The following is a 23768-nucleotide window of genomic DNA, read 5'->3' as shown; positions in this document are numbered from 1 at the left end:
GCTTCTAGCCTGCTGGAACCACCATGTCCATGTCCCCAAATAAGATGGCCTGGGCCCTCCCGCCACCCCCTTAAGAGGTCATATTGCTGATTTCACAGGAAACAGGAACTGAGGGGAGGGGCCCTCCTTTTTAATATCTTTACACTGTGGGCACCATGTACCATCAAGGTGTCTTAAGGAACAGTTCTATAGAACATTCCCTCCATGCCCACAGTAACTCTGGCTGATGGGAGACACCCTTATCCAGAGACTGGCAGCCTATAAGCTGTGTGCAGAACGCCACAGAGGGGCTAATGGCCTGACTGCCTCACTCCCCTACCCTGCCTGCTGTTTCTGGAATGTTCGGTTCTACAGATGTGCCTGAATGAAGTCAAGTGTGAAGCCCTGAGCAGAGCAACCTTATCACCTCCAGCTTGGGAAGAGGAGGTGATGAAGAAGAGAGGCATGTTCTAGCAGAGGCGCCTGCTCCTTTTCTGAGCCACCTGCTAGGGCTCTGGGTAGGAGGGTGGCTGTGGACCAGCTGCATTCGGACAGAGCTGGCCCTGTTTTCCTTGGTTCCACCTCTGCACTGGCTACAGGGACAGCTGCTGGCATAGTAGTCTGTCCTTTGCTGACCTCCGAGCTGGTGACAGAGGAATGCCTGGCCTTGTCTCATACACATCCATTACCTTTGTGGCTTTTCCGTGATGCCAGGCTGGGACAAAACTGTCCATAGACAGAATTATTCTTGTCTGTGTCCATGGTGGTCATAGGTTGAGATGGCACCAGTAGGGAATTCATGTCCCCACAAGGAAGACTAAAGGTGCTGGACAGGAAAATCAAGGCCTACATCTTTGAGACAGGTAACAGCAAGAAACAAGTCAGATACGGGCAACAGAAAGACAGGGTGGTAACTCCCTGACCTGCCCACCATTAGCTGTGTAGCTGTTGTTATCTGTTTTGTTTTGTTGAGACAGCGTTTCTCTGTGTAGCCCTGGTTGTTCTGGAACTCTCTCTCTGTAGACTAAGCTGGCCTCAGACTCAGAGATCTGCCTGCCTCCGCCTCCCAAGGGCTGGGATTAAAGGCGTGCGCTGCCACCACCGCTCAACCTAGCTGTGTCATCTTGGGTGAGTTTGTGCTTCAGCGCTGAACTGCCCATATTCAAAGTTCCTTCACTTCCTGTGTGCTCTGACCTCCAGCACATGGGAAACCATTTTGTGCCTTGGTTTCCTAAGTTCCGGTGGTTGTGAGGTCTGCATGCATGATGTACTTAAAATCATGCTGGCCACCAACCAGGTCCTGGTGGGACTAGGGGACTTTGTTCATCCTGGTTCCATAGCAGGCACACGTCAGGAGCTCTCTTGACCTCAACCGGTCCCCGGCTGTGGCACCTGTTGAGTGGAAACACTTGTCATTAGGTAGATTGACAGCTGCTGTTTGAAGCCTTGGCTGGAGTTCTGCCCACTGGGCAAGTACTGGGTAGCACTGCTCAGCCTGTGTTCAGCCTTTAACACTGGATTAGTGACCTATGCTGTTGGCTCCTTCGAGAAACCACCAAGTTGGGCAGGCCAAGAAGCAATCTGCTGTTGCTGTTATTTTTCCGGCTGGAACTTGAGGGCGTCCACTGTTCTCCCAGCCACCAAACCAGGCTGGCCCCAGGGGGTGCTGTCTCCCCTAAGGCTCATTGAGTTTTCTCCCTCTATCAACATTCTGGCACTGTTTGATGCTTGTCAACCGTATCACCTCATAATTCCATTTCAAAAATGTGTCTGGTAGAAACGCACTAAGTGTGAAATCAATATCAACAAGCACATTCATGGCAGCACTGCAGTGGAAGCCGGGAGTTGCGATTAAGCCATAAAGAATCCTGGGGATGCCAGAGCCTGGTCCCAGCTGACTGAGTGCCAGCCCTCTCCTGACTGTTGCAAAACTTTTCAGGATCCTGCCTTGCTTCTTGTGTGTTTTAGTTTGTTTTGTTTCTTGTCTAAGTTACTTTAAGCTAGACTCCTGTGACTCACAGGAGAAAGTTGTTCTTTCAGGGAGGAGGGAGGAGATGAAGCGTTCCCCTTCATTGGCCAATGAAGAAAAAGGAAAAGAGACAAGCTGGGTATAGTCATCATGGTTCTCCAGAAACAGAACTAATGGGACATATGCAATACGACCTGAGGGTAGTGTCCCCTCCTCCTCTCTAATGACTTCTGAACACCTTCCAGTGCCAGGACATGAGGGATGCATCTCCTGAGAAGTCCACAGGAGGATGGCAGAGATGGGCTTAAAAATCACTCACATGTATTGCATCATAGTATCATAGAGATTGTGTGGAATCCCGGTCTGCCACCTGCCTCACTAGGGCAGTACAGCCTTGCACCAAGGCTAACTGCATGCTCTGGGACCAGGTGCAAGCGTTAAGTGTATGTTCTATCTGTTGTGACCTTGAAGCCTGATGACTAAGTTAAATACATGATCTTTGCACAGTTAGATGCATGGTCTAGGCACAATGGTTAAAGGTGTGATCTGTGCACCATAGTCTGGGTGCACCTTCTGCTCTACCACTCAGTAGTTACAGCTGCAAAAATTGTCACTATTGGGCTGTGTGTTGTTGTGAACATGAACTTGGAAGGTCTTGGCATATAGTTAAAATTTTAGCTATTATTATGCTATGGGAACCCTTTACTAAGCTACTAAAAAAGAAAGAACATGATAAAAAATGGGCTAATAATTCTGGATGCTACACCATGTCTATGTTTTAGTTCTACTTTTTCCCTACATGTGGATTCTAACTGGCTCTGGGTGTCTTAGCTTTGACTGTGCCTTATACCATCCTGGAAACATCTTTCTCTCATTCCTCCTCAATAAATGTGATATTCTTGTGACATCCCATTTTGGATCTGGAAGAACCCATGGCTTCTCTTCTGAACAGAGGAATGGCATCCTGCCAGGGCCCTGTCCTTAGTTAGGTGACCCTGAACACTGAGCTGCTAACCAGAAGGCTGAAGTTCACAGAGCTACATAGAAGAAAACCATTGGCAGGAAAAAATAATTAAGCAAAGCAAAGGATGTTGTAATTTGTCATATCAAGTGAATATATGCACGCATGGGCTTAGAAAGGTCTCATATCAATCCCATCCCCCAAGTTAAACAAAAACCAAAACAAACAGGAGTGGTAGTGTAGGTTTGTAATCCCTGCACTAGAGAAATGGGAAGAGGAGGGTTCTTGGGGTCTACTAGCTAGCTAAGCTAGCCTAACCGAGAGCCCCAAGTCCTATGAAAAGACCTTGTCTCAAAAAAAGAGAAAAAAGAAAAGGAAAAAGAAAGTAGCCAGCTCCTGAGGACCAAGTTGACCTCTGGCCTCCACATGCATGGAAGAGTCATAGACCTAGTCAAGATTAAGTTTGAGCCATAGCTATGTGGGTGCACACACACACACACACACACACACACACACACACACACACACGTCAAATATGTGGATTTCAGTCTGTGTAAAACATACCTTGAAAATATCTGATCAAGAGAAATAAGTGGTTTAGAATTTTTTTAAAAAGGGGGATGCTGGAGAGATGGCTCAGTGATTAAGATCACTGGATGTTCTTCCAGAGGACCCAGGTTCAATTCCCAGTACCCACATGGTGGCTCACAACCATCTGTAACTCCAGTTCCAGGGACACAGTGCCCTCTTCTGACCTCCACAGTCACCAGGAACACATGTGTGTACAAACATATGTACAGGCAAAGCACCTCAAACACATAAAAATAAAGTAAAATTGAAATATTTAAAGCTTGACTAAATACTGACCTCTGAACTCTTACCAATGATATCTACCCTGAAGTAACTGAGAGGAATGGTATTGGTTCTGCAATTGAGTTGAGGCACACCAAGAAGTAAGACAGATGGCTGAATGGATGGATAGATGGGTGGATAGATGGATGGATGGATGGATAGATAGATTTATGAATGGAGGAACAGATATATAATAAAGCAAGGAAAGCAAAATTGAATTAAAGAATCTATGTGGTGAGTACTTTGATGTTATCTAAGATTGTTGACAATTTTCTATTTGAAAAATGTTCACGTATTACCAAAAGTAATAGAAAGCTGTTAGAACAAAAAATGTAAGACAAAAAACAAAAAAACAAACAGATTCTGAGCCGGGTGAGGTGGCTCAGTGGGGAACAATGTTGATGGCAAGCCAGGCCACCTGAGTTCAATCCCCAGGACCCACACGGTGGAAGGAGAGAACTGACTCCCACAAGTTGTCCTCTGACCTCCACATGTATGCTATGGTGCATGCACTCTCTCCACTTCCCTCACAAATGCAACATAAATAAAGTATAAGAAAACCTTTTTTTTTTTTTTTTAAAAAAAAATCAGGTGCTTGGAATATTTACAAACATTTAAAATACTTTAAGAAATATAACTAGACATGCCAATGTCCTATAATAGATGCCCCTTTTTAAGTTAAAAAAAAAATGATAGATGGCGAAGGAGAAGCAGGTGAGAAGGTCCCATGTGTGCACGCAGGCCATCACCACAGAAGAGCCGGGAGGGAGAGTGTGGTAGACACTGAAATCGGAGGGAAACTGGAACACAAGGTCACATGGGGTCTGAAGGCCACAATGAGTTCTTCTGATTTTGATTGTGAGAGCCACAGGAGTGGGTGGATGGTGGCAAGCCCAGAGAGGCAAGGTCTCCCATTAGAAGGGCTGTGGCTGATGTGTCGGGGAGAGACTAGAAAGAGATACAGGTGGGAGCAGGGAGACCAGGTAGGACCTCGATGTCAGGGCAGGTAGGAATGTAAGGGACTTGGAGAAGGTGGTAACACAGAAGAGACAAAAACTGGTTAGACCTGGATGTGTTTGAAAAGTCAACTGGTTTGCTGCCATGGGGGTGGGAGATGGAATAGTGGGGTGGGGAAGGGGGGGGGAGGTTGGTGAGAAAGGAGCAGAATAGGCATAGAGTCTAGCACTAAAAAGCTGGAAGAGTCCCATAAGCATTTCCCAAGACAGTGATGGTCGAGGGAGGAACAGGTCCGGGGCAGGCTGTAAATCTGTGAGATGCTCATTAGAACAGCTGGAAATAATCAGCAGGCAGGAGCATCACTACTGCGTTCTGAAACCTAGGGGAGTTACCGGTGATGGTTTTGCATATCATCAACATGTGAGTTGATGGTGAAGCCTACCAAGACCAAGCCTAAGGATCCACTCCATTGTAGCTTGAGGAAGATGAGGGGAGCAGCCTGGGCATCTGAGCACCTGTGGGGTGGGTGGAAGACTCCATTTAAACAGCACAGGGATGCCGTTCTCCCTCTCATCTGGCATTGTTCTAGAACCAATTCTCCTAAAGCAGGGTTTCATTCTATTCTGTCCCAAACAGGCAAAAGAAAGAATGGAGACCCCACCTGCTCCAAGACCCTCCAAGTCTGGCTCCTCCTCCCATGCCTACTTGGTTTCACCTTCTCTGCCTCTCTGAACCCCCAGCTCTAGCCCCATCCAGGCTCCCCACTGCCCTGCAGCCATCTCCCTCTTTCTTATTCTTGCCATTTCTTCTGCCTCTCTAATCCCCCCTCCCCCCCGCGCTCAGTTCTCCCATCACGTTCCATCTCCTGCATGGTCCTTCCTTGATCCAGTTACCCAATCCATGCCTTCTCCAACTTCCTTAACAGTGGTGGCTAGTACTCAATGACCTAGCACTCACTGTATCTGCCTCTCTTCTCTATTCCCAACTGGGCTATCAGTTTCCTAGGGCAAAGGACACATTTCACAACCCTCAGAGCCATCTCACAAGTCCCTACACATCTCAGGTGTCAGGACAGTACTGGTGAGCTCTTTCCCCCACTTCCCACCATGAGCCCCCTCCCTGCAGGCACAAGGCAGGTGCCTTGCCTTCAAACACTTCATCCTATGATTATGAACAGGCTGGTTTTGCTTGCAGTCACCGGGTAACAGCCACGGACTTCCTGCCTGGGTTCAGATAAGTTGCTTGTCCCAACAGCCAGAGACTGTGAAGCCACCCTAGGAAGTATGCTGGCATGTCTCTGGCACCAGAGTGCTGCCCAAAAGAGCCAGCATGTCCGGAGGGCTATCATTACCAAGGAGACCCAGCTCGCCATTGAATCCTTGTGCTAGCTGATTGAAAACACTACGCTGCGGCACCTGTCCCCATGGCTTCTTGGGACCTGCACAGGCTGAAGCTCCATCTGGCCTGGGAACTTCCGCCCTGGGGAAGCACAGTTGGGCACAGCCCTGTCCTCCTGTGCAGAAATTCCCTGTGAACCCAGGTTGAACTCTGGCTGCATTCATGTGGCCTCGGTGCAGGGAGAGAGGGAAGTGACCTCTGTCCATTCTCACCGCTAAGTTCCTGTTAGTCAGGTTTTCCACTCAGGCAAGCCATTGAGAGCATAGGCCTGACGTTAAATCCGAAACTTGACCATTTACCTGTTACATGGTCTTGGGAGGGATTTCTTGCCTTCTTTGTCTCCATTTTTTTTTTTACCCCCTCAAAATTGAGGACTGTGTTCATGACTTCCAAACTGAAGGGCAGAATATTCACAAATGAAACTGTTCTTAGACCCCCCACCTTTAGCCCCTGGGCACACTACTCACACAAGGAGGCACTGTGTGTGTGTGTGTGTGTGTGTGTGTGTGTGTGTAGGTGGGTATCCCAATGGACTTTCGGAGGCCAGACAAGGTGTCTTACTCAATCACTTTCTGCCTCACTCCTTTGAGTCTCTCACTGAGCCTGGCGCTAGGCTTGCAATCAGCAGGCTCCAGTGACTTCATGTCTCTGCTCCCAACAGTGCTGGGGTCACAGGTGTGTGCATGGCTACACCCAGCCTTTTGTTTTGTTATATTTTGTTTTGTTTTCTTATGTTTTGTTTTGTTTTTTAACATGGCTGCTAAGGATTTGAACTCAGATCCTCACGTGGGCACAGCAGGTGCTCTTACCTGCCCTCAGGCCCTGGTTTAACCTTTCCATGCCTCTGTCTCTCCATTGCTAAGGAGGGTGTGATGCTGACCCTTTCTAGGAGCAGTTAGAAAGATGAGATGCAGGAAGTGGTCAGGGTGGCGGCCACAGGAGAGAGTGCTGTCAGAGTGAGCTGTTCTGCACCTCGTTTCAGCTGAGGGCCCGGGCGGACCAGCGGCCATGCAGAGCAGACCCCTGTCTGCTGGCCGTTACCAGTGCTCACAGCACCTCACCATAGCCCTGGCCCACACTGCACCCAGGGGGAAGGGAGGGCAGAAGCAGGGCAGAAACAAAGACTGCAGACTGCTGGGTCCCGCACTAGCCCTGGGTGCACTCGGTGATCCTTGCGCATTCTGTGCTGGGTCGCAGTGTTCCCGTTTACTCATGGGCTAGGAGGAGATGTGATCGGAAGATGCGCTGTGCCACCAAGAAATGAGTGAGCAGGTTGGGGGGATGGCTCGGTGTATGAAGTACTTGCCGTGTAAGCGTGAGAACTGGAGTTCAGCTCTCCAGAACCCACCTGAGTGCTGGCTAAGTGTGGCAGCCCACCTGTAAGCTGGGCTCAGAGGCAGGGGGTCTCCAGACCGGGAGCAGGCTGGCTAGCTAGACTAGCCTGTGTCTGTGAGCTTGGTGCCCACTTGAATAAGCTGGAGAGTGACTGAGGAAGACTTCAAGGACACACACACACACACACACACACACACACATACACACACACATGTGCCTACACCTCCATAGGTGAACACACATACACACCCGTATATACCACACAAACACATGCAAAAAAAAAAAAAGAGTTGGCAAGATGGCTCAGTGGGTAAGAACACTGGCTGCTCTCACAGGGGATCTGGGTTCAGTTCCCAGCACCCACATGGTAAGTCACAGCTGTATGGAACTCCAGTTCCAAAAGATCCAACACCTTATGGCCTTCACAGGCACTTTCAGGCAAAACACTCATACACATAAAAATAAATAAAAGTTTAAAAGAGTCACGCTTTCAGGGCCCCATGTGAAGTGCAGTAAGAGTTCTGTGTGAGATTCCTGGCCGGTACACTAGCTGTTGTCCCCACTCCGGCTCCTTGATAAATAGTCTGTTTTTTCCATGCAGTGTTTGTCTCTTGTTGAGAATGTGCAGGCCTGAACTCTGCCAAGCTTATCTTTACAGTGGATTTCCTGCTGCTGGTGGATCTGCCTACTCCCCAATGAACAATAATTCACATCACCCAAGTGCAAAGATAATACTGATGTCCGTGATGTAGGTGGCCTTGGCAGACCCCTGCTCCTTCTGTCTGGGTGGGAATCTGCAAACATTAACCCTGGCTGGCATGCGCCCAACATCCCTCTCATGGTCAGAAAGCCAGGACTGAGTCGGCGGGGAGTGGGTGGGTGGGAAGTTCATTCATCCATCAGCTATGTGTTGGGCCTCCTGTGCGTACCAGGCAGTGGATGAGCTCAGGCACACAGATAACACAGAGGACGGGGCAGTTCTTGGGGCCCAGCCAATGATAACATAAGAGCTTGTTCTGGGGCACCAGTAAGGACTGAGCCAGCAGGAGCACAGGAGGAGTGTGCAGTCTAATCTAGGAACTCAAGGAAGGCCTTTGGGCACTCTCTCGCTCTCTCGCTCTCTTTCTCGTTGTGTGTGTGTGTGTGTGTGTGTGTGTGTGTGTGTGTGTGTGTGTGTGTGTGGTGTGTGCATGTTCCTGTGTGTGTGTATGTCTCTGTGTGTTCATGGTATGTGTGTATATGTGTGCACAATCCTGTGTGTGTGCTCATGTGTGTGTATCTGTGTTCATTATGTGTGTGTTCGTGTGTATGTGTTCTCTCGTGTGTGTGTGTGTGTGTGTGTGTGTGTGTGTGTGTGCATTCATTGTGTGTGTTCATGGATGTGGTAGGTGCACATGTTTGCTCATGTATGTGTATGGAGGTCAGAGGGCAGCCTTGAGAGTCACTCTTCAGGAGATACTTACCTTGTCTTTTGAGATAGGGTCTCTCATTGGCCTGAGACTCGCCATTTTAATTAGGCTGACTAGTCAGTGAGCCCAGAGATCCACCTGTCTCAACCTGTCTGCCTCCCCACAGCTGTGTGACATCAAACACAACTCTCTTTCTCTCTCTGTCTCTCTGTCTCCCGGCCCTTCCTCCCCACTCTCTTTCTTTGCTCTCTTTCTCTTTACAATGGGCTCTGGGCCTGAACATTGGCTCTCATGCTTGTACGGTGAGCAATCACTGACTGAGGCTGAATTTTAACCAGACGCTCTATTTGTTGAAAGTCAGACCTAAGTGGCAATTGCTGGGTGGGTCTGTGGGAAGAGGAGGGTCCCTTGCCTCTGAGTTCAGTCTATTGGGCCACACTTGTCATCCAGAGCGTCCACCATGGGCATCCAGGAAGCCAGTGCTGCTCCCCTGCCCAGACACGTGGCTGCATGGTGGTTGGCCTCTTGTCAGGATACCAAGTCTCCATTCGAATCTTAACTAGCACATTCCGAGGGGAACCGTCCTGCCCCCACTGCCCCAGCCAACAGGCCCTTGTGCCCGCCGAGATTTTTCTCCCTTGATATAACTAAGCCCATTGGCATTCGCTTTTATTAAAATCATGGTATGACTGGCATCTCTGAGATTCCAGGCCCAAAATATGCAACAAAGCCTAGGATGATAGGAAGGCCAAACAAACATTCGCCGACAGGAACTGCCCAGGTGCTGCCAAGAAGACTGGCCGTGAGTCCTGGCTAACGTTTGCACACTCGAGGTACAAACCCCTGGCTGGAGAAGGGGTTTCCTGCCTCGTCTGGGTACCAGAGATGGGTTAGGCATGGTGAACAGAAACTGCAGAAGGCCTCTGTCCTCCTTACCCTCCATCCTCCAGCTGGCCCAGCTCTGGCCGTGGAGTGACAGAACTCACCAACGGGAAAAATGTGGTAACTGCAAAGACATGTAATGGGTCCAGACTTCGCCCAAAGCAAACCCCACAAGCCTGGGGTTTGGAGCAGGTTCTGAAATGACCGTCATTGTCTGGCTATGTGGAGCAAGAAGCTACGTGGAGGGTGAGATAACGTGCAGATCTGGGCTGAGGAAGCTGGTTTTCTCCAGGCACCTCTGTCCAGAGAGGAAGCCAGCCCCCCTCCCGCCCCCCCCACTCCCCAAAGTCTCTGGGGGTGAGTCAAATCTCAGCAGTGACTTCATTTCCTCTAATTGGGTATCTACAAACTCTCTGGAAGGTTCCAGCCAGTAAACTACACTGATTGCAGTGTGGGAGCCTCTGATACACTTGATCGCCCTTTTCCTCCGGGACCCTGGCGGCCTAGGGAGTGACATGAGAGGATGGAGTATTTGCTCAGGAAGGGGAATGTGTTTCTAAGATAACATTTAATCCCAAGTAGAGGGAAGCTTCCAGATGTCTCTGCAGCATCCGTCAGTGAGAGAGAAGTGGGTGAAGGCCTCGCTTATTGACTTGCTGAACAGCTTCAACTATTCACACATACCCCACACCCCCATGTCCACCCCACCCACCCCGCACACACACTCGCCTGTGAACTCCTGCTGCTGCTGGGCTACCGCCATACCTTCAGGTCTTACAAGCACTGAAGAAAATTAGATGTCAGTGTGACTATCTACATCACCATGTGCCCCCCTCTTCTGTCCTAACAGACTGTGTCCTCTCTGGAGAAGGACATGGTCTTCTTCAACATGCATGACTTGGTATGTGGGCCTTGCCTCTTCTTCACCCATGGCCCGGTGCCAAGAAAACCAATGTGTTTAAGACCTTCAGCATCTGGGTGCAGACTACCCTCCTCTTTTCTCACCTTTCACCCCTTTTTCTCCAAATGGGCTCCAGTGGCCGAGATGTTTGGTTTTCACATTATTTCCATCAAATCAGAAGCAGGAGTGCATGGTAGACTTGGGAGCAAGACCATCTGGGTTTCGATCCTGGCTCTGCCCCTTTCAGTCTGACACCGTGGACCAGTTAGTGACTTTGCGGTTCTGTGCCCTGCTTTTCCCATTTGGGAAACGGTCAGAATGAAAGTTCTCTTCTATGAGCAATAACAGTTCCTGAATTTAAGAAGTCAAACACACGACTCTGAGTGAGTGCTCCACAGACGTGGGCTGCTGTGACAATGAGGATGACACGGGAAGTCCCTCCTCTGAAGTCCCTGGCATTCTACCAGGCAGACTTAGCTTTTCTCTTTCTGAGCATGAAATAGATGAACCACAAGACATTGTAGTTCTTTATTTGAAAGTCCAGATTTACCCCATGGCCTGGGAGTCTCTAGAAACAGGTGCTAGTTTTCAGTAATAAGACTCCAACATTCAGGGCTGGAGAGATGGCTCAGTGGTTAGGAGCACTGGCTGCTCTTTGGGAGGGTCCAGGTTCAATTCCCAGCATCCATATGGTGCCTTGAAATGACCTGTAACTCCAGTTTCAAGGGCTCTGGTGCCCTCTCCTGGCCTCCGTAGGCACCAGGCCTACAACTGATGCACAAACATATCCACAGGCAAAACACCCATCTGTATAAATTTAAAACTTTGAAAAAAAAGAGAATCCAACATTCATACCAGTGTGTGTCATGCCTTTTTCTAATTACCTTTTTCTTATACAACTTTTTTCCTTTGTCATTTATTTATTTATTTATTTGCATATATATTATAATTAGCTTAATTTCATATATCAGCCATGGATTCCCCCATCCTCCCTCCTCCCACTCCCCAGCCCTCCCCCCCCCATACAATTTTTGTTTACCTAACGTTACCTAGAATTTGCAATTCCCCTGTCTGGGTCCTGGGACTATACCACTGGGCCTGAAGTTTTTATTTTTTTTAGTACTTATTTTGTGGGTATGTTTGAGTATCTGTGTGTATGTGTGTACCACATGCATGCAGTGCCCATAGGGACTAGAAGAAGGTATCGGGTGTCCTGGAACTAGTTACAGGTGGTTGTGAGCCATCGTGTGGGTGCTGGAAATTGAACTTGGGTCCTCTGGAAGAGCAGCCAATGCTCTTAACTGCTGAGTCATTGCCAGTCCATTTTGATTTTAGATAGGGTCTCACTGTTTAATTGTATGTAATATAACCAACATACTATAAGATTCATCCTACTAAAGGATATAACTATCACCGCTGCCTAATTCCAGAACATTCTAAAAGGAAGCCACATACCCAGTAGCATTCACGTCCCAATTTCCCCTTACCCTTTAAGCCTTATCACACCAATCTTTCTGTCTATACAGATTGCCTGTTCTGCAGTTCAGATCCCCAAACCCAAATCAACACCAGCTGGGTATGGCAGCCCATCTGTAATTCCAGTGTTCAGAAGGCAGATATCAGGGATCCCCAGAGCAAAAGCAAGATGGCTGACTAGACTATTCTGTATCAGCAAACCCTAGGGTCACTTGAATAAGGTGGGGGAACAATTGAGGAAGACTCCTGATGTCAATCTTGGGCCCCCACACACGTGTACCTGCACCCACACATGCAAATACATATAGGCACCCCAATATTACACCTGTATCTTGTTTATCCATCAATTCATAGGATCACGAGTTGTTTGCAATTTGGAGCTGATATGTATACTCCTTCTCTTGATGTTCATGGAGAGGTTTTTGATTCTCTTGAGTCTATGTACCTAGGAGTGGGCTGCTGGCTGGCTGATACGGTACCCCTGGGTTTAACTGATAGAGGATTGCTATACCAGACTGTTTGAAATCATTTGCACTAGCAAAATGTGACCTTTGAATATTTCCAGCTCCTGATTCATGCCCTCCATCAAATTAGAATCCTTGCTAGAGACGAGAGAGTGACCACTCACCCTGGCTTACTTTTGCATTTCTCTGATGACTGATAGTGTTAGGGTCTTTTTATCTACTTACTGACTCTTTGTATATCTTTACTAAGGAAAAAATGCTATCTAAGTTCTTTCTCTGGGGTTTACTCGGGTATTTTAATTTATTTTTCATTTTAAGCTGTCAGATTTTTATGCATATTAATACAAGTACGTTATCAGGACTTATCAGTTATGTGGTTTGCAAATATTTTCTCCCATCAGTGGGGCGGTCTTCCCTTGTTTCCTTTCCTTTGCCAGGCTGGGGAAGGGGGTGGGGTGAGACAGGCTGGCCTGGGCTCTCAGGCGTATGCCGCCATAACTGTCTTCTTTCCACTTCCTGGGCAAAAATGAAACATCAGTTTTATTTTAAGATTTATTTTTATTTGTGGGTAGGGGGCTGTACATCTGTGTGTCGGTGCATGAGGCCAGAAGAGAGTGTCAGATCCTCTGAGCTGGAGTTACAGGTGGTTGTGAGCCACCCGACATGGGTGCTGGGAATGGAACTCTGGCTTCTAGAAGAACAGAGAATGCTCTTAGCCACTGATCCATCTCTCCAGCCCGAGCACCGAAGTTTTTAATCTTGCTGAAATCCAGATGGTCAATATTTTCTCTTGTTGTTTGGTTCTTTGTCCTAAGGAACTATTGGCTAGCCTTCGGTCACAAGAATGATGTTCCACACACTTTCATGACTCGGAAGTACTTCCTTCTTTTACTGTGTATTTATTTAGTGCTGTTGGGAACACATACCTCAGGGCACATGCTAGGCTAGCGCCCTACAGCTGAACCACTTCCCCAGCCCAGTATACTTCCCGAAGGTGATGCCATTGACAACAGCCCTCTGAAGAAAAGCAGCACTTCATAGATCCAGTTCACAGGAGAGGAAACTAAGAGGTGGTGTACCAGGGCTGGGATCAGATCTGGTCCTGCCTTACTCAGAACCGCCTACGTATCTCATGGTACCTTCTCCAAAAATCCCCTTGTGTGTCCTCCCAGGACTTGAACAGTGTCTAGTCTGGGATGGACCCACAGGGAACATTCACTGGGTGGTGAATTCACTGAGTGACAGACCCTAGCAGATGCCCAGGATGACATGCCTGGTGAGGTGGTACCTCAGTGATGGCACTGCCTGGACACTCAAGGTTGCTAAGTGTCTCCTTTCCCTCCACAGTGTCTCATCGTCGGAGGAGGACCGTGTGGCTTGCGCACTGCCATTGAACTTGCCTACCTGGGAGCCAAAGTGGTTGTAGTGGAGAAGAGGGACACCTTCTCCCGGAACAATGTGCTGCACCTCTGGCCCTTTACCATCCACGACCTGCGGGGCCTAGGAGCCAAGAAGTTCTATGGGAAATTCTGTGCTGGTTCCATCGACCACATCAGTGAGTGGGGCCTGGGGTGGGGTACTTCATGAAGGTCCAGGTCTCACTGTGGGTGGACCCATCTTGTCATATCTAGGAGCCCCAGCTGGTCCTTGAGGATCCATACATCCAACTAACAGATGTTACCTGAAGGACTATGCGTTAGTTACTTTGCTCTGCCTGTGGTCAAATGCTTCGCAGGAATCAGCTTGAGGAGAGGTTTGTTCGGGCTCATGGTTTGAAGGGACACAGCCTATTGTGTCAGGGAAGTCAAAAAGGCAAGCAGCTGCGTGGCTGATCGCTCATACCTGGGCAGATCTGGAAATGATGAGCAGTCCAGCAGAATGGCCAGGCTATAAATGTCAAGCTCCCTCCTCCCCAGTGACCCACTTCTTCCAGCTAGGCCACATCTCCTAAAGGTCCTACAGTCTCCTAGAACAGTACCACTGGACAGGGATCAAATGTCAAACACATGAGACTGTGAGGACATTTCACATTCAGACCATGAAGGCTACTTTGTGGGTTATTCTGGGCTCTGTGCTATGTTCCATTGGTCACAGACTCTGGCACATACTGCTTGCCAAAAGACCTGTCTCCAGGGCCTAAGTGCTTGACACATAATAGATGAACAATAAACATCTGTTGAGTGGATGAATGAAATACAAAGCCCTGAGGTAAGCAGCGGAGTCTGTACGCTCCGGGAGCACACTAAGATTTTTGTCAGTAATAAAATGTGCTCTAATAGAGTGAGTCACATTCCCAGGAGGAATTTAAAGAGAGAACTCACAAAAGCTCTAACAGGGCCAGATGGTTGAGACCTCCTTGTGCAGAGGCATTTGGACATTGTGCTGCTAGTCCTGAGGAGCAGGGCAGGTGGCAGATGAGAGGAGTGACGTAATTGGATGTGTAATCTCTGATGGACTGCTTACCAGTGCTCCTTAGAGCTTTGATGAGAGAAGGCTGCATGGTGTGACTTGGTGGAGGCTGGGAAGGAAAGTTGAGGATGTAGACCTGATTCTGGGCAGTCTCTGAATGCCCCTGCAGAGTATGGCTCCTGTTCTGCCATTGGTTACTCCTGGAATGTTGAGGCAAGATCTGTGCATACCAGCTTTGGAGAGCTAGCCTCCCTCCTCCTGTGAGCTTCGCAGGGAAGAGGTCTCTAGCCATCATCTCGATGACAGTGGAACTTATGGAAGTCAGGCAGGTCACATGGAATCAAGGGAATTAAACACAAAGCATGTCTCTTTTATTTCTTCCTGATTTGGTTAAAATTCCTTACCTTCCTCAGACCTTATTTTATCTCCTATAAAACAGGATTAATGTTGTCTCCTTGAATTGCTAAGGGTACCTGGGGTCAGGTTTGTAACATGGTAGCACTATGTCTGCTGTGTAGTAAGTACTAAAGTGCTTTGTGACATATAGTAAGCAGGGTGCCATGTGTGGTCCTCAAACCTAAGAACCTTGTACGTTTCCATGGGGATGGGTGAGAAGGGAGCCCCAAGAGCCATGTCCATATGAGACCAGAATTGATGGGAAAAGTGAGTGGGGTGTGGGTGGGACTGGAGAGAATTATCAGCTGCTAAGGGTGTAATTTATTCAGACACAGAAGAATTTACCAGCAGCAGCCCCAGAGTTTATTCCCACTTTGGGATGAGAAAATTCCAGGAGACCAATGGAAAGAAATTTGTATTTGCCCAGAAAGCCACAGCATGAGCTGGCGGGATGCTCTGACCCACCCAGAGAAGTTCTGTTGGTTAGAATGTGGAGTGATGACTTTGAGCACAGTGCTAAGAGGATGTGGCATCGTCAAGGGAAGTCCTGTTAGAATGGAGGTGGGGACTTATAGAGCACCTACTGTGTACTGGAAGCCAGGGTCCTCAACACTGTGAGTGAGGTGTGGCCACGCCTCCCCTGGAAGGACTGTCTCCTTAGCACGTTGTGGCCTGGGTTCTCTAAACCGGGCTGTCTGGCTTCTGCTCAGACTGTGGGCGGTCTCCAGCCGCAGCTGCGCCCTCAGGTTCAGCATTGCTCAGCACTTCTTTTTACGTACTGTGTTGGAACGCTCCACTCCCCACCCCTGTTCTTCCAGCCCTAGGATCTTAGCAGTGGTCTGTGTCCTATGCCTGATGAAGAGAGGCCATTGGCCTGCCCTTTACACACTTATCTTCCTTTCTTAGTGCCCCCAGGACAGAAACAGAGCTAGCCCACCTTCCAACTCTGGTCCCTCTTGGATTTCTCTCCTCCTTCTTCCCCCTTCCTCATCACCAGTCAACCTGCTCCTCACTCTGGACCCCGCTTCTGTGGGGACCCCATTATTGTTCCTTAGCTCAAAGGGCTTGTTCTAGAAGAGAAAGTGTGGACTGTCTGTCTGTCCATTCATACTCCTCCCATGATTATCTACTTCCTTTCTGTTGCCACACTAAAGAGATTTTTACCCAGCAGCTTCCTGGTTCCAGGGTGCCCTGGCCTCATGTGGCCCTCATTGTCCTCAATCTGTCCAGAGAATCTGATGCTCCTGATTGCTCCTCTCTTGCAGCCCCAGCCCAGGCCCCGGCATTCTGTCCATCTGCTTCCTCCATTAGACAGCATGTGCCCATCTTCCTGTGACTAAGATGGCACCTGGCACATTGTGGGTGCTCAGTGAATATCAAATGAGCTTCGCCCACTCAATACAGAGACGCCCACAGCAAGTCCACAACTTCTCACTGTGCAGAAAAATAGTTGGAGGCATGCCCATTTGTGCCGAGCGGGACAAACAAGGTTGCGCTCACTGAAGGCATTTGACGTGGTAAAAAGTGGAGAGCATTGAGTGCAGTTGGTGGGGAGAATTCCCTGCCTTGCCCCTTCCCGTTGCAGATGAAGGAGCTTTGAGCACACAGGCTGCATCCGATGAGCCGTTTGATCTCTGACTTCCCTTATGGCTCTTGACTCTCACTGTCTCCTCCTCTCTCCATCTTTATCTCATCAGATCAGGGCCCGGCTCAGCAAAGATGAAGGAAGGACAGACAGCTCTTCCTAGTTAGAACAGCCTGGTACAGCTAGAGCCAAGCTGTCAGGTCAGACTGAACTGGCTCCGCTCCGCTTTTTGCTTCTGTGTGGCCCTGGAGCAGTCACTTGACTTTATCAAGTCTCCAAATCTCCTCTATTAAATGAAAATAAGAAGGGTCCCCAAAGGCCGCTGTGTGGGATGAATGAAAAGGCCTGAGTGCTTGGTTCAAATTCAGCTGATGTGGTGCTATGTTCTGAGCCCACTGAGCCACACCTGCGAGGTACTCGCATACAGGTGGTGCTCAAGCATTGCTCCTGACAGGCATCTCTCTCCCTTCCCTTCCTTCCTGACAGGTATCCGTCAACTACAGCTCATCCTGTTCAAGGTGGCCCTGATGCTGGGAGTGGAAATCCATGTGAATGTGGAATTCGTGAGGGTTCTAGAGCCTCCTGAAGACCAAGAAAATCAAAGTACAGTATAATTCTCCTGCCCTGCCTTGAAGGCAGATATTCCAAGCGGGCAGCAGCGCTGGTAGCTTTCAGAGGCTATCTCTGCAAGTTATTTTTGCTGGGAGCTGCTTGGCATACTTCCACTGGCAAATACTTTACCTTTTTTGACCATTTCTGTGGCTTTGGGCTTATTCTTCAGCTCCCGACAAGGGCGGGGGTGACGGTGGAAATACTATTTGCGCCATGAAGCCTATAATTTGGTTACTCGGCCCTTAGGAAGATGCAGCTTTGACAAACGACATCCAGCCAGTGGCAGGAAAGAAGGCAGATCTGATAGTGTAATAAAGTTCACACAAGCTTCAGCATGTGTGTGTCAGTCCACACACAGATGGGTGGATGTGCCTGCTGTACCCACAAAATAATTTAAAATATAATAAAGAAACCGAGACTTCTAGAACAGTTGTAAAACAAAGGCTGTAGATATTTCTTGGAATACATGTCTTAGGGTTTTGTTGCTGTGAAGAGACACCCTGGCCACAGCAACTCTTATAAAGGAAAGCATTCCACTGGGGCTTGCTTGCAGTTAGAGGTTTAGTCCATTATCGTCATGGCGGGAAGCAAGGCAGCATGCAGGCAGACATGGTGCTGGAGAGGTAGCTGAGAGTTCTGCATCTCCATCAGCAGATAGCGGGTAGAGAAAGTCACTGGGACTGGCTTGAGTTTCCACAACCCCAAAGCCCACTCCAGTGACACACTTCCTCCAGCAAGGCCACACCTCCCAGTAGTGCCACTCCCTAAGGGCCTGTGGGGGTTTCTTTCATTCAAACCACCGCAGCATATGTATTATTCCTGAGAGAGTCTTAAGTAGTCCATACTGCCTCAAACTCACTATGTTGACAAAGAGGACCCTTGAACTTCTTTCTGAATGCTAGGATTACAGGTATTGCAGGGATGCCATCATACCTAGCAGTATTTTCAATTTTATTGAGTTTTAATTTATAGACATAAATGTCTCCATCTAGGCAGGTTCTTGATAATATTCTTCTTTCTTATTATACATACTTAAATTCTGATATTTTAGCTGAACATGGTGGTACATACCTATAATCCCAGCACTGAGGCAAGATGGTTGTGGGTTCAAGGCCAACCTGGACTACATACTGAGAACCTACCTTTAAAAAAAAAAAAACTAGAAAAAAGGAAATCAAATTCTGATCTCTTTTACACACCATAGACATGGAATTTGGCCATCAAGGGTTTCATATCTTCCTGTCATGATTGCCTCTTGCCTTGGAAATGCTGAGTTTTGAGGCAGTGTGTATTGGAGGCTTTGCTGTTTCCCATGGAAGGTACACCCCTGATTTCTCCTGGCCTCAACCCAGTATATTTGACAACTTGGGGAGGATTTCCCTGTTTTTCTAACAAGACACTATCATGTGGGACACTCAGAGACTGTGTGCTCCTGTTGAAACATCTCTGCTGCATAGTTGGTCCTAATTCTGAGGACCCAGCCAGGCTTGCTCTGAGAGTGTGCCTCGACAAGCAGCAAACCCTCGGAGCAAGAAGCAGAAATGCAAAGTGGCTTCCCGGCATCTCCCACAGCCCCTGGGACCTGCTTGACAATGAGAAGCCATTGAATATGGGCCAAATCCGAGTGAATCTGGTGTGATACAGCAGGGACAAGGGAGACTGGTTTGAGATTGCAGAAGGTTAGCATCCTAGCACAGTTCAGTCAGACCAGGCGTGAAGCTGGCAGTTCCTCTTAGCTTTGTGCTGGATTGCACTGATACAAAACCAGAGAGACCTAGATATGGACTGGCCAGGGTTGTCCAGCCTGCAGCCTGGGAACCACGTGCTTCCCAGGATAGCTATGAAGATGGCCAAAGAGGAAATAGTAAACTTATTAAAATATTATGGGAGCTTTTTAACATTTAAAAAAAAAAGGCTCAATTGCACAGTTCTCAACCATGAACTTCGTAGATGACAGCATTGTGTCACAGTGTCAAGAGGCTGCATGTACCTGATGCCTGGACCTTTCTTAGGGAGACTCCACTGGGTCATTATCCATTTCTCATGGCCAGCAGGGAGGGGTGGCATCACTCTCTCAGCCTGCCTCTGTCAGCTCATCTAACAGTCTCTCTGCCCCTGCAGAAGTCGGCTGGCGGGCAGAATTCCTCCCTGCAGACCACGCCCTGTCTGACTTTGAGTTTGACGTCATCGTTGGTGCTGACGGCCATAGGAACACTCTGGAAGGTGAGGATTCTTCTTCGGGGCTAGAGCTGAGAGATAACGAGGGGAACCAGAGAAGGGTAATCAAGATGGCAGATGCTTTGGCTAAGAGTAGAGGTCAGGCTGTTCTGTCCTGCCTGAGGCTGAGCATGAGAGGATGGCCATTCCACTTTCCTTCTCGCTGGACCTGAGCATCCCCAAATGAGAATATGGGTAGCAGAACCTCTCAGAGCACAGAGGCAAGGAGTGGGGGAGGGCTTTTCTGTGAAAATGCTTCTTAAAGGGAGGACACTGTGGGAAAAGTCAACACAAACTCACTGAGCACCTGCTACTGTGTGTTAGCCAAGGTGTTCTCTCACCTCATCTAAAGCAAACATCTCAAGATTTTAATGGCATCCGCTCATGTTCAAGTACTCTCCCAATCAACAGCGGGGCCCTCTTCATAACTCTTAAGCACACCCACTGCCAGGCAGCTAGGAAAACTGTCAGGATTCAAAGCCAGGCTTCTCTGAGTGCAGCAGACAGGCTTCGTGTACTCATTTATACTGAAGGTATTGTCTGAGACTCTGGTTGAAAAACAGCATGGTACCAGTGGTGTCTCTTAGAGTTGGGGGCGTCCTGCTTTCTGAATTTGCCCCTGTCAAGGGTCCCAAGCTGAAGCTGCATGGCTGGGAAAACTCATTCTCTGAGGATAGACTGCACGGACTGAAATAAGTCTGATCTCAGAAAATTCTGAATGTGTGGTCCTCTAGATCAGGCCTCTCCTGTCTGCCCCCGACTCCGCCCAGTCTCTACTTGCCCTGCCCGACTCCTGTACCCATCTTCTCACAGCAATATCTGTCAGGGCACTTAAATCTGCCAGTGTGGATACATGTATGGTTTGTGGGATTGCTCTGGTGGATTGGGAAAAATACGGGTCAGAATACTTGAAAGCCTCGGGTTTATGCTCAGCCTGCTATAGGTGGAATCCTCTTATATCAATCACTAATCAAGAAAATGCCACCACAGATGTACCCCCAGGCAAGTCTGATGGGGGCTATTCATCCATTGAGATTCCTTCTTCCCAGATATGTCTAGGTTTATGTCAAGACGTAAACCAGCCAGCATACATCCTAGGCACCAGCCCTTGGGAACTAGTGTACTGGTTTTCTTTGCTAGACCTTGATGTTACTTCAGAAGCACCATCCCGGCTCTGCCTTCATCTATCTGGAGCATCTCCCGCAGTGTGTATGTGTCCAGCTTTCCCTGTGAATAAAGACACCAGCCATGTTACAGCAGAGGACCCATTCTACTCCAGCAGACCTTATCTTAACTAAGCACATCTATAATGACCCCATCTCCAAAAATGTCACATACAGAGACACCAAGGGTTAGGACCTCAGCACACATACGTGGTGGGAAAATGACAATGCAGTACGACCCATAACAACGAAGATATAAAGACAATGTTTTAGCATCCCTGTCTTATGGGAGTCCAGTCTAATCCTAATTTTCAAAAGGTTTTCTTTTCCATTTAAAAGGCTAACAAAATCATTTGACTCATGTAAGCGCCTTAAGAGTGTTCAGTGACATACGGAATCAAGAAAGAGCTATCAATCTGTCAATCCTGTGTCTAGAGAGGGCTGAGCTCTACGGTAGCCTGCTGCACAGATCGTTTTGGCCACTGGCCTGTGAATATGGAAGCAGTCCATAGGGTCCAAAAGTATAGAAAAGAACAGAGCCACACTGACTTCAAAATGCCTCTTGCGGGAACAGGCCTGGTGCCTCTGCCTGCTCCAGAGCCCCTGTCCCCCTTGTCTGTGGGGCACTGAGAAGTGTCCTCAGCAATGTTGTGTGAGTCCCACCCGACCTAGAGGACTGACCCATCTATCCTTTCCCTTCCGCAGGGTTCAGGAGGAAGGAGTTCCGAGGGAAGCTGGCCATTGCCATCACTGCCAACTTCATAAACAGGAACAGCACAGCCGAGGCTAAGGTGGAAGAGATCAGTGGCGTGGCCTTCATCTTCAACCAGAAGTTCTTTCAGGACCTTAAAGAAGAAACAGGTAGGCTGGAGAGATGGCTCAGAGGTTAAGAGCACCAGCAGCTCTTTCAGAGGTCCTGAGTTCAATTCCCAGAACCCACATGGTGACTTTACAACCATTTATGATGAGATCTGGTTCCCTTTTCTGGGATGTAGGAATATATGCAGACAGAATATTGTATACATAATAAATAAATAAATCTTAAAAAAAAAAGAAGAAACAGTTAAGATCTCACCTCTCTAAACCAGGCCCTATTCACAGTTGCTGTGTGTGTGTGTGTGTGTGTGTGTGTGTGTGTGTGTGTGTGTGTGTGTGTTTGCGCGCGCGCGCATGCATGTGTGAACACATGTGTGGGGGTCAGATGACAACCTCTAGCATCATTCTTCAGATGCTGTCCACTTTTTTTTTCCTGAGAAAAAGCCTCACTGACATAATGCTTGACAAGTAGGCTAGGTTGAATGGCCAATGAGCCCCAGGTGTCTATTTCTGTGAAACACTGGGGTTACAATACCATGCTGGCCTTCCCCCAACTCATGGATTCTGGGAATCAAATTCCATTCTGCAGTATTTGACCAGCATACATTTTTCTGACTAAGTCATCTCCCCAGTCCTTGTCCAAGATTTCCAAACTGTTCACAGGGCCCACTGGCTTCCAGGGGTCACTGGGACTGAAGTCTCGGAAGCAAAGATTTCTCTCAGTACAGTGAATGTCCAGAGGCCCTTCAAGGAAAAGAGGGAATCTTGAGAGAACGTTCTGGATGTTGTGTGTGGAAATAGATTATAGAATTTACTGATGGGCATTTACTGAGTGTCTGTTGTACACTGGTGCTCATCATTGTGGAATACAAAGTCAATGTTAGCCCCACCCCTCCCTATCCAAAGAGGGTACCCACATAAAGCACTATAACAAGAGGTAGTCGGGAAGGCTGTGCCTAAGTCAGCATGAGATGCTGATGGCATTCTGAGGAGAGAGCCTATAGTCTGAGGGAGAACCTGAAGATTCCCAGGTGCTTTGTGCAGCACATCAGCTGCCCTTCCCTATGAGACAAGATAAGGACCTCACACATGCTGTGGATAATTGATTGATAAATAAAGTGCTGATTGACCAGTAGCCAGGCAGGTAGTATAGGCTGGACAAGTAGAGAGGAGAATTCTGGGAAATGGAAGGCTGAGGAGGCAGGGAGATGCTGCCAGCCACCGCCACCATGAGAAGCAGATGTAAAGTACCGGTAAGGCATGAGCCACATGGCAAGGTATAGATTTATAGAAATGGGTTAATTTAAGATATAAAAACTAAATAGCAAGAAGCCTGCCATGGCCATACAGTTTATAAGTAATATAAGTCTCTGTGTGTTTGCTTGGTCTGAGCGGCTGTGGGACTGGCAGGTGAGAGAGATTTGTCCTGACCGTGGGCCAGGCAGGACCAGGAAAACTTCAACTACAAATGGCACCCAACATGGGGCCAACCAGATCAGCAACCCAAGACTTAGATTCTTTGTGGCCAGATAGCCAGTAAATGAGTAACAGGTGCTCATAAGGGTAGAGGAGAAGCAAAGAGAAATTGACTTTCTTTATAACCTGACCAAAAATGCACACTGTTCCTTGAAAAAGCAGTGCAATGATAATGTTAAATTAAGGCCTCTATTCTTACCAGGCATGGGGCATATGCCTGTAATCTCAACATTTGGAAGATAGAGGCAGGAAAACTAGATGTTCAAAGCTAGCACCAGCTACATAATAGTTTTGAGGCCAGCCTCAACTCTAGGAGACACTGTCTATAAAAGAAGTAAAGTATGAATACTCTCCGATGGCCCAGCCTGCACTGATCTATTGACACTTTCTGTCAGAGCCACCTGCACACTCATTTCACGTGGCTCCAGTTCCGATCAATGTATTCATACTTTTTCTTCCCCCTTTCTTAGCACATTGTAAATATTGCCTACATTTCTCATTTTCTCATTCA

The 23768-nt window shown here is 48.2% G+C and overlaps 1 protein-coding gene across 9 annotated transcripts in view; it reads left to right on the top strand.

Annotated features, from left to right (window-relative positions):
* Mical2 (microtubule associated monooxygenase, calponin and LIM domain containing 2) overlaps positions 1 to 23768 on the top strand; it is a 129058-nt gene that overhangs the window by 63093 nt on the left and 42197 nt on the right. For all 9 annotated transcript variants that reach the window (XR_003735217.2, XM_028875851.2, XM_028875852.2 and 6 more), the window contains 4 exons: positions 13931 to 14138; positions 17460 to 17576; positions 19707 to 19808; positions 21671 to 21826. Coding sequence is in view for 8 of the 9 variants with exons in the window: in XM_028875851.2 (XP_028731684.1) it covers positions 13931 to 14138; positions 17460 to 17576; positions 19707 to 19808; positions 21671 to 21826 (583 nt within the window). In the remaining variant the exon portion in view is untranslated. The remainder of the gene's footprint in view (positions 1 to 13930; positions 14139 to 17459; positions 17577 to 19706; positions 19809 to 21670; positions 21827 to 23768) is intronic.

This window comes from Peromyscus leucopus, chromosome 1, assembly GCF_004664715.2.
Source record: "Peromyscus leucopus breed LL Stock chromosome 1, UCI_PerLeu_2.1, whole genome shotgun sequence".
Taxonomy (NCBI): domain Eukaryota; kingdom Metazoa; phylum Chordata; class Mammalia; order Rodentia; family Cricetidae; genus Peromyscus; species Peromyscus leucopus.
The sequence above is the reverse complement of the archived record's forward strand: the minus strand, read 5'-3'. Positions and strand labels throughout refer to the sequence as shown.